The sequence below is a fragment of the Artibeus jamaicensis genome, unplaced genomic scaffold, assembly GCF_021234435.1.
Source record: "Artibeus jamaicensis isolate MK-2021 breed Jamaican fruit bat unplaced genomic scaffold, CSHL_Jam_final contig_415, whole genome shotgun sequence".
Lineage (NCBI taxonomy): Eukaryota > Metazoa > Chordata > Mammalia > Chiroptera > Phyllostomidae > Artibeus > Artibeus jamaicensis.
The window spans coordinates 42171313-42182102 of record NW_026521823.1 but is presented as its reverse complement, the minus strand read 5'-3'; the positions used below and the strand labels follow the sequence as shown (position 1 = coordinate 42182102).

Sequence of the window (10790 nt, the reverse complement as noted above, 5' to 3'; positions counted from 1 at the left end):
ACAATTGGTGCATAACTACCTCTGTCTAGCACAATTCCATAGCAAGACAGAGATGCCTGGTCTCAAACATTTGGGAAAAATCAATAGATAAAATAAACTGTGAGAAAATCATGGTGCAGTGGGATGGGTATGAAAGATGAAGCAGACCAGAGCCCATGAGCGTTTCCACAGCAGTTGAGGGCCTGGTACAAGCTCATGGGGCTTCGCCCACTCAAACACGTCTCTTACCAGCGGTAGCTGCGGTTGCCGTAGGTACACCGGATGTCTTCCCAGGACACCTGGACGCACACAGACACAGAGTGAAGCACCCGCAGAGCACAGGGCGCTACCTTCCACCCTCCCTCACTCCTCCCAACAGACTTTCCTGGGGACTCTCGAGACCCACAGTGTCTGCTGATAAATGGCACAGAAGCAAAGTGTCTCTTCATGCCTTCTCCTCTCTGTTTAAACGTGGTTATGCTCGGCCTGGGGTTCTAACTTCACATTTCTACCTCTCCTTGCTCTCCTTAAGTTTCCTGCACAGCTTGGGGATGCAGGGCACTGAGCTTAGCACACCGAAGCCCTGGACGTGGAGCCAAGTGGACTCTGGGACAGCGCTGAGCCAGATGGGGACCTCATGCAGAAAACAGTGGCCAGGCCCATACACCGCCCCACACAGAGGCCAGGGCCACACCTGGCCTCGGGTGACTTCGAAGACCCACCCAGCCCTGGGCTCAGAAGATGCTGGACAGCGCTAGCTGGGGCCACGGCAGTTCTGGGCAGAGTCGCTCACCTCACACACACTGGAGTCGTTGAAGCAGAACCACCGTCCGTCCTCGCAGCTCCGGATGTAGGCGCAGTAATGGCCGAAGTTGGGCAGCCCCACGTGCGCGATCACGGCAAAGAGCTCAAACTGCCCTCCGAGCTGGAAGGACCGCAGAACAGGCGGCTCACCCGTGGGCCCACTTCCCAGCCCTGCCTTAGAATGAGGAGACGTTTCCCTGCACATTTGTCTGGGATCTACTCCACGCCGGCCTGGGGCCTCAAGGGGCCTCCAGAACAGTCCCTGACTTCAAGAATGTTGCTGCTAAATAAGCCAGAATCAGAATGCCGTGTTTTATACCAGGCGATATTACAGGCAAATTCAGGAAAAACCACTGCTGCCCAATAAAGGAAAAGGCACACCAGCTGCGGAAAGGCCGAGGAGCTGGGGAAGAGCCCCCCCAGACGTGAGAGATGCTTGCAGGGACCTGCAGAACGAACAAGATCGGTGGACAAGCCCTGGGAAGGGGGCCACCTGAACATGCACCCAGAAGCCACGGAGGTTCCACACCACAGCACTGCGGCGCGTCCTGACGATGTGGACACGGGACGGGAGTGGGGAGTGCCTCACCTGGCCCTCGCCGTCGCAGGGGGAAGTGTCCTCCGTCAGAAGGACCTGACCCAGGTCCAGTCTCTGGGGGAAATGCAGGGAACTGCAGAGTTTTTCTGTCCGTGAATTCCTGACGGAGAACCGCATGAGGTGGATTGTCAAGGTCTGGGGCAGACGTGTCAGCTTCAAGACCTACGGAAGCAAAACCACTGCGGAGATGAAGCCCTCGGGCACTGGAAACGGGGGGACAGCACAGCTGACACGGGAGGAGGGACGCAGGAGAACGCGATGCAGAGCGGGGCCCCAGCGGAGACCAAGGCCTGAGCTGCCCGAGTTCGGCTGGGCAGCTGCACAGAACCCAGGGCCACAGTGGAGTCGCTGGTGGAACTCCTCCAGCCTGGAGGGAAAATTCGTCCCCAGCTCTCAGGCCCACCCTTCTCCTTCAGAAGCGGTCTCTCCCCATGATGTCGGCGGAGGAGCCCCAGGACCCTGGGCTGCCAGGGGCTCTATGAAGGGTCTCTCAGGGGCAGCCCCTTCCGGGAGGTGCTAATCTCTGGAGGGAATACCTGTTGGCCGCTGGTCCTCCTCCCACAGTGCTTGCAGAAGCACCTGCTCTCTCTGGACAGCGGCCTGGGCTGGAAGAAGCAGTGAAGGGCCTCCTCCTGTCCACGGAACGAGAAAACAGGCAGGGTCGGTGTTCCCCGTCCAGAGCACAGCCTGGCCCTGCAGTGGGAAGTCAGCTTCCCTTCTGGTGTCCCCACGCCCCCAAATGTCAGGTCCACACTGGGGTCCACGGTGGGATGCTTCTCCATGGTGCCTGCTGATCAGAGGGGAAAACAGGACAGGGCACCTGAAAGCATAAACAGGAGGGAAGAAATTTTTTTGCCAAATCAAAGGACAACTTAGCCAGAGCCACACAAAGAAGACAGAAACGATTTTTAAATGCCAAGCGTGAACTGTACAAGCCCGATTACTGAACTAAGGAAGCAAGAAGGTGAAGGAAAGGGTTCAACAAAAAGACATTTTATAACGAACAGACAGAGAAACAGCATAGAGACAGTCAGACAGAAAGGGGTGGGGGGCGAAGGGGGGGAAGGGGGATAAATGAAACAGAAAGAGACTGCTGGGGTGGTGGGCACACGAAATGTGTGTGCAGACGTGTCACTGACTTGTGCACTCGAAACCTGAGTGGTCTGGCGAACCAAAGTCCCCCTAGGACCGCAATACACTTCCAGGGGGGCTCTGGGCTGTGAGTGAACAGGAAACTCACCAGGAGAAACCCCCTTACCAGTGTCCCCAGGAGGCGTGAGTCCGCGTCGAAGAGAGAAAGCGGGAGGGTCAGCAGGCTGCTGTCCGTGCTGCTCTGCCCAGCACAGTCCAGGCACACGAAGGTCTCCCTCGTCTGGATCGTGTGCAGGGCCTGCAGCCGCTCAGCCTGCACGGGAGGAAGGGGGTGGGGGAGAAAGGGCTCACAGCCGTCAGCAGGCCAGGCCGGGACCATTGGCAGAGCTGGAGCCAGCCCACCGAAGCCCACGAAGTGGCAGCTACTAGTGCTCCCTGCCCTCCTCAGAAAGGTGCAGACAGTGACACTGACAATCTCATGGAGCTGTGACCTGCATTTTACATGATTCTCTCTCCATCCTCTCTACACATCTCGTTGACCACTGCTGAGTGAGCTGAATGGCGGCGTCTTAAACCTGTGCTCAGCCCTAGAGTCTCACCAGGTGCACGTCCGTCATCTGGTCCTTAATGAGGTTCCACACTGTGAGGTAAAGTTGAGCGGCATCATGCTGGACAGACACTGGCCAGAGAGAAAAGGCACAGCCCGATTAGCAAGTCCCCGAGGACACCGCTCAGACCCTGGGGCCTGGATGCCGTGAGCACGCGCCACCCTGCGTCTTCCTGCCTTGGCCCTGTTTTCAGGCCCCGTCTCCACGGATGTCAGGTGCCACCAACGGAGAACGGGCTCGGTGCTGGTTGTTGAGAGCTCCTTTAAAACTTAACATCCAACTTTTCCCGGGCAGGGCCAACACTTGACTTGGATTCCTATGGCCACTCACGCTCTGTGCCTTTATGTATTTTCCTCATTCACTTCCCTAAAAATCGAGCCTTTTCTCAATAGTCGTATCTGAACCAGGTCCTCCCCAACAGTGTCCAGAAGAACAAGAACGGAAAGGACCACCGCAGAGGTAGGGGAGGCAAGGGAGAAGCAGTGAATTCCGCATGTGTGACGGAAGTGGATGTAACGCTCAAAGCCTAAGTGCAGAGAGACCTAGGAGGACAGAGGAAATGGAAACACGCCAAGGGCTCTCTCACCAAAGGGCAAAACACAAAGACGCTGCAAGAAGGGTCACTGTTGTGAGTGTACCAAACAGTCACGTCTGCTGCCTCGGCCCCACTCTACTTCCTCTGTGACACTAAGCACAAAGGAAACGTTCTCAGGGTTTTGCTGCTGTGTGTCAATAACACCCATCCTGTGCCCGCAGAACCATGGGCTCTTCAAAGCATTTTGGATCGACACCCCTGCCTCCAACACAAGGGCTCCGCCGTCTGCCAAAGGTCACGCTTAGTCCCTCTGCTTTCCTTCCTCTCCTTCCTCCCCCTCTCGGCCTCCCGCTCCCCCCCACCAGAGCCCCGGGCCAGGAGCTGGCGCTGGGGCTGCCTCACCCGGCACGTTGTGCTTCTGCAGGCAGTGCACCAGCTCCAAGGGCCGCACGGCCTTCTGCCGGCCGTCCTGCATCTTCTCCAGCAGCAAGAGCAGCTGGAAGGGCACGTTCCTCCTCTGCTCCTCCACTCCCACTGGCACTTTTAACCTGTCGGGTAGCAACAGCCGTGAGCCCCCCGTTCTCTGGGTCGGGGGCACACTGCACACACTCGAGGGGGCTTACTTCCAAAAGTCTTCACGCCCAGGCCACTCTGTGAACTGACTGAATCAGAACTTCTGGGGGTGGAAGCCAGTTGTCAGAATTTTTCAGTGTTCCAAATTATTTAAAATATTTTATTTATTGTTGTTTTAGAGAGGGGAGAAGGCAGGGGGAAAAAGAGGGAGAGGAACATTGATGAGCTAGAGAAACATCTATCGGTTGCCCCCTGCACGTCCCCCACAGGGGCCTGGCCTGCAACCCAGGTGTGTGCCCCAACAGGGACTCCAACCAGCAACATTCTGGTCTCCGGGACAGTGCCCATACCAATGAGCCACCCCAGTCAGGGTGGCATTTATATATTTTTTAACCTATTAGGCAACTGTGTGGTCCAGAATGTGCAGATCAAGACTTTCCTCTGGTGACTTTTGAGAGAAAACTATAGTCGGAGTCGCTGTGGGCTTCTGGGCAAGAGGAAGAAGTAGGCAAAGGCTGCACTCGCCTCCTCCCACAGCCCCATCAACATTCTCGTGCAGCTAAACGCCAGAGCAGCCGAGATCCAGCACCGCCTGAGATCCAGATGAATGGACGGCCAACAACTAGGGATGTACAGATGCATCCATGCAGGAGGGACAGACGTACAGAACGGGCGGGTCCCACAGCCACGTGCGGTGGTTAAAAATCAGGAGGGACATCTCGGCTGCACAGGTCCCCTGAGGAGTGAGGGATCCCAGCCTCACACTGGGCCCCACAACCAGCCCAGGGTTCCAGTGGCAAGAAGAGGAGTCCCCCTAACTTCTGGCTGTGAAATCCAGCGGGGACTGTGGCTGATGGAGACAGAGGGCTTCTGGAGTCCCAGGAGTTCACAAATTCACCCACTGACAGACTCCCTCTCTCTGCCCTCCAGCCATGAGGCAGCATCTCCCAAGGCACCAGGGAGACACACGGGGAGGAACTGAGGTGTCTGGCTATGCGCTGAGGCTGGGGGACAGCTTTCCCCAGACACATGTGCTGGCCGAGGCCACTGTTCCATTGATGATTCCCCCTTCCCACCACAAAGCGGGCAGACAGGCCCCACATCTGAGTCACCATCGACCTGCTCACAGTTTGTCCTGCCCTGCTGATACCCTGAGACCTGCCCCAGTGAACCTGCAGAATCACCCAAGCTGTTTCTAGTGGCTTTTCCACATAAACAGACTGTCTTGGCTCATGCTGCAGACTTCCCTAAAGTCTCTCAAAGGTTCACAAACCCCAAACAAGCAGCATCTGGCCTCGGTGTGCTAAGCAGCCCCAGGCCCGACACTGACAACAACTGGCCTCTGTTCACAGCTCAGCGGCTCTCAGGCCCCTCCAAGCTGAGCACAAGGGGCAACCACATGCAGATCACTTTGTACCTCATTCCAGGGAGCCCCAGGCAGGCCAGAGACAGCAGCGGACCTGGGCCTGCATCTCTAAAGAGGCCCCAGAACCAATACACTCGGTGGCCAGATTCGGACCACACGAGAGCACTGCCCAGCCACCCCCGAAATGTCACAACCAAAGGGCAGGCCAAGTGCATCCTGCTTTGCAGGGTCAGCCCCTGCACTGTAGTCACAGCCAGTCCCCACAACCAATCAGCCAGAGGGCCACTGCCTCACAGTGGCATGCCCACAGCAGTCAAGGCGCAACCACAACAGGAAGGCACACAGAACCTGCACCAGCAGCACAGCAAACACACTGCCTCAGGTGATCAGGGAGGGGTGTCACTGGGCCCCACAGGACACCTACCACACATAGCCACTCAGCCCAGATCCAGAGACACAGCAGCTTTACCTGATATACAGAAACACACACAGACAGGTGGCCAAAGTGGAGAGATAAGGACACAGGTCCCAGATGAAAGAAAAGAACAAAACTTAAAAAAAAAAAGAACTAAATAGAATGGAGACAAGCCATCTACCTGATGCAGAGGTCAAACCATGAGTTAGAAGGATGCTCAGTGATCTCAGCGAGAACTTCAACAAAGGACAGGACACGTGAAAGTGGACATAGAAAACAGTTTAAAAAGCAGTCAGATCAGAAATACACTAACTGAATAGAGTTTACATCAGAGGGAATCAACAGAAGCAGTGGACAGAATCAGTAACTTTGAAGATGACAATTTTGAAAACAATCAGAACAGAAAAAAAATTTTTAATGAGGATACACTGAAGGACCTCGGGGACAGAGCAGCACAACAACACTCACATCACACTGACAGGAGGAGGAGACAGGGAGAAAGGAACTGAAAGCGTATTTGGAGAGAGAGTGATAGAAAACTCCACCTGGGAAATGGAGACAACTATACTTAAATAACAAGTAAAAAAAAAAGAAAATTCCCCTAAACTGGTAAAGGAAATAGACATACAAGTCCAGGAAGCACAGACAACCCCACACAAGATGAACCCAAATTAAAATGCCAAAGGTTGAAGATAAGGAGAGAATCTAAAAAGCACCAAGAGTAAAGCAGTTAGTTACCTACAAGGGAGCTCCCATAAGACTGTCACCTGATTTCTCAACAGAAACTTTGCAACAAAATATTGAAAGTGATGAAAAGCAGGGACCTACAAACAAGATTATTCTACCAGTAAAGCTATCATTTAGAATCAAAAGATGGGTAAAGAGCTTCCCAGATAAAAAGCTAAAGGAGTTCATCAACACCAAACTGGTAATGTTAAAAGAACTTCATCAAGAAGAAGGAAAAAAATAAAATAAAAAATATGATAATAAAGTGGCAATAACTACCTATTAACAACTGCTTCAAATGTAGATGAGTGAAATGCTCCAATCAAAAGACACAGGGTATCTGAATGGCTAAGAAAACAAGGCCCTTATGCTTGCTGCCTACAAGATACCCACTTCAGATGGAAAGACACACTCAGATGAAAGCAAAGGGATGGAAAGACAGCTCACGTCGACAGTAGCAAAACTATCTGGTGTAGCCATACTTACACTACTCAAAATGGACTTTCAAAGAACGGCTATAACAAGAGACAAAGAAGGGCTCGGCAATTCCACTTCTGGGTATTTACTGGAAGAAACCCAAGGCACTAATTCGGAAAGACACGTGCATCCGTATGTTCATTACAGCACCATTTACAATCGCCAAGCTACGGAGGCAACTCCAGTGCCGCCGGCAGATGAGTGGATAAAGCAGGGGCGCGTGTACCCAATGGACTATAGCTTGGCCATTACAGAAGAATGACAGCTTACCATCTGTGACGACACGGATGGACCTAGAGGGTAGTTCACTAAGTGAAATAAGTCACACAGAGAAAGACAAATACCATATGAATTCACTTACATGTGGAATCTAAAACACAAAATAAAAGAAAAGCCAAGATACTCATAAATACAAAGAACCTTTTGATGCTTGCCAGATGGGAGTGGAGGTGGGGGAATAGGTGAAAAAGGTAAGGGATTAAAAAGGACACATTGGGCCCTGGCTGGTGTGGCTCAGTGGCTTGAGTGTCTGCCTATGAACCAAAGGGTCACCCGTTCGATTCCCAGTCAGGGCACAGGCCTGAGTTGTGGACCAGGTCCCCAGTAGGGGGTGTGTGAGAGGGAACCACACACTGATGTTTCTCTCCCTCTTTCTCGCTCCCTTTCCCTCTTTCAAGAAAACAAATCTTTTTAAAACTAGTGCACACTGGTAGTTACAGAAGAGCCACAGGGACGTGCGCAGCACAAGGAGCGCAGTCACTAACACTGTCATAACTGTGGTGGTGCCACGTCGATGCTGGACTTCTCAGGGTGATCACTTTGTCACTTACTCAAGTGACTAATCGCTGTGCTGAACACCTGAAACTAATATATATTGAATGTCAACTATAAGTGAAAAATAAGACATTATTTTTAAAAGTCCAAGTCACTGGAAATAACAGTATTTGAAAAATACACGTAATAAACATGTTTATGGCCTGAATAATAGTCTTACCTCTTCAGTATCTGGGTAAAGCCCACGTTCCTAATCAATACCTGGATCAGGGAGTTAAGGCAACAGGTCTGCCCCAGGTTGTGCAAACCGACTGGGCCTAGAGAGAGAAGAGGAAAGGCACTGAGGACAAGGCCTGGCTAAGGGACATGACAGAAGTCACGTGACTCTCAGGGATCTCCTTCAGGGCACGAGACCCCGTGAATCACCCTCAGAGAGAGGCAGAACTCCCTAGGGAGCTTGCAAAAAGCAGTAGAGGGGAGATTCAGCAGGAGCTCTGAGCAGTGACTCAGCAGTAGAAGTCGCAGCGGTGCACTAGGAACAGGTGTCCTGAGACACTGTGGCTTGGCGGCACAGGTGCACATGCCATTGTTGGGAGAACAAAGACGTGAGAAACGATTCAGAAACTCTGTGCATGAGAATGATGACTTCCTGCCAGAGCTAAGTCACACAGGTGTCCTGGGGACTCAGCGGTAAAAGTCCTTTCACAGTGGGAAGGCCCTGCCCAGTCTTGCCCACGTGGTTGGAGAAATCGAAACAAAGCTTATGGGGAGTCACTATAACCCAGACTCACCTGCAGGGGTTGGAGACCACAAGGAACCTAGCAGGACCTCAGAAAACCAAAAGGCAACGTTTCTCTGACTCACTTGTAACCCACATCTCCTTCCCCAGCCAGCGTGGGACTCCACAGTCCCCATAGGTGAGTGACTTAAGAGGGAGGGAGGAACACAGGACTCCTGAGACAGGGCAGTGAGGATGTAAAAATCCAGGGGTGGCAGGTCACAGAGTTGCACTCCTGAACCAGCAGAAGCGCTGGCCTCTGGACTCACCCACACACAGGGGGCACAGGAGGCGGGAGCTGATGCTGAGGGCTCTCTGCCCAGCCTCGGTCTGAGGAGTCCCCCTCCCCACATCTCACGTGCCCTCCCCCCTCGCCCCCAGCAACTGCATGCACTCAGCAGTGGGACCTTTTACTCCCATTTACAGAAGCTGAAATGGAGGCACAGGAGATCAGGGGTCTGTCACCACAAAGCCCTATGCCCAAGGTCTGGTGGGTGAACAAGATGGGTCTGCACAGTCAAAAGGGGGAGGGGAGGGCGGTAATGACCGTGAGGGCTGTCCCAGGCCCCGAGGTGTGAGGGTAGCGGCTCCCTCTTCTTCTTCTTCATGCTGCTGCTCTCTTGCTTGTTCTCAACAGGGTCCACCGAGGGTTGCTGAGACTCAGCCAGGACTGATGCGCAGATGTCCTCAGGAACCAAACACCTTGCCCATTAGTGACCACTCTGAAGTCCCCAGGCCTCTGGCTGGCTGGTCTTCAGCAAGGCATGACCTCACTTCTGGGAAGAGCCCTCCTGAGTGGGACGTCTGTGAAAACACAGCAGAAGCCTTCAGGACAAGTGAGGGGCCGTGTGGGGGAGGGAGACGAGTGAGCAGGGAGACCAGAGACCCACTCCCACAGCTGCATGGCAGTGGTTCCAGCCTTGGCCATCCACAGCTCACGTGAACTGATTACTGCAACTTTGCAGCACGCCAAAAACATGTTACGCTTTTTGCCAATTTGACAAAAAATATGTAGGTATAGTTTTGATTCATTCACACTGGATAGCTACTCTTGTGCTAGCTGTTGTCATTTATTTGACCATCTGAGGGGAAGGAGTTCAGTGCCCCTGACTACACAGTCAGGCAGCGCATGATGTAAAAATTCCTGCAGCACCGCACTGTGCCGCACGTACTACTTGGAAACCGCCAGTCCAGGGCTAGATGAGAACTGGGCCCCACACCCACTCTCCTAGTCCCGCATCTCCATTCTTAACTCGGCAGAGTGGGCTTCCCCATTTTCTCCACCCGCCACCCCAGGTTCTCCGTTCTGGCAGACCAGATATTCACCAAGGGATGCAGACCAAGAAGCTTGGCGGCCCCTCGCTCTTCCTTCCCCAGCCCAAAGGCCCACGGGGCCAGCCAGGCTAAGGCCGCTCAGCAGCACTCACTATCCTCCATACCCTTGACTTCCCCTGCAAAAGAGAACACTCTGAAATGGAGTAGGAGCTGCTGCCCCAGGGGAAATGCCTCACAGGCCTGAGGATTCAAGCCTTTGGACGTTAAAGGGGGGGGGGGGATAACCTTTGGCCTGGGCCTACAGCAACAGGGCACCTCAAAGGACTGTTTGCAAAGACAACAGGAAAGCAAAGACACACCCCTGGCCTCTGTGTCCCCATCAGGGCAGTGACTGGCTTTCCCCGAATCGGAGCTTCCTGGAGAGCTGCTCTTTGATCTCCAAGGCTCACTGCTTCTCATGGGGGCCTTCAGATTTAGGTGAACGCTGAAAACCCTGTCCCGACAGGCCCGGGTGCTGTCCAGGTTCCCAGGCACGTTGTACACAGAGCTACTGAACTGCTTGGCTCACTGTATTCTCATCACGAGGGGAAGAGCTGTCTCTGCACTTGGGGTGGGTGAGCATGCCACTCAGACCCCAGCAGGGCAGCTGCCAACTGAGTCCTCCAGGGAACCTGCCCCAGGGAAGGAACCAGCCCAGTCCCCATTCTGGGGCCAGTGGAGGAGAAGGTATAAAGGCTTGGGCACCTTGTGTGCAGGCAAAACAGCCTTGAGGGTCATCCTGCCCCAGACC

At 53.7% G+C, this 10790-nt stretch overlaps 1 protein-coding gene across 1 annotated transcript; it reads right to left on the bottom strand.

Moving 5' to 3' along the window:
* Positions 1-6: 6 nt before the first annotated feature.
* Positions 7-9369, bottom strand: USP18 (ubiquitin specific peptidase 18). Its single transcript, XM_053665596.1, has 9 exons — positions 9273-9369; positions 8168-8264; positions 4019-4164; positions 3073-3152; positions 2640-2786; positions 1918-2013; positions 1373-1543; positions 773-904; positions 7-278 (listed from the first exon to the last, which is right to left on the bottom strand). The coding sequence occupies exons 1-9, from the start codon at positions 9331-9333 to the stop codon at positions 225-227; spliced, it is 984 nt and encodes a 327-aa protein (XP_053521571.1). The 5' UTR covers positions 9334-9369; the 3' UTR covers positions 7-224.
* Positions 9370-10790: the final 1421 nt, after the last annotated feature.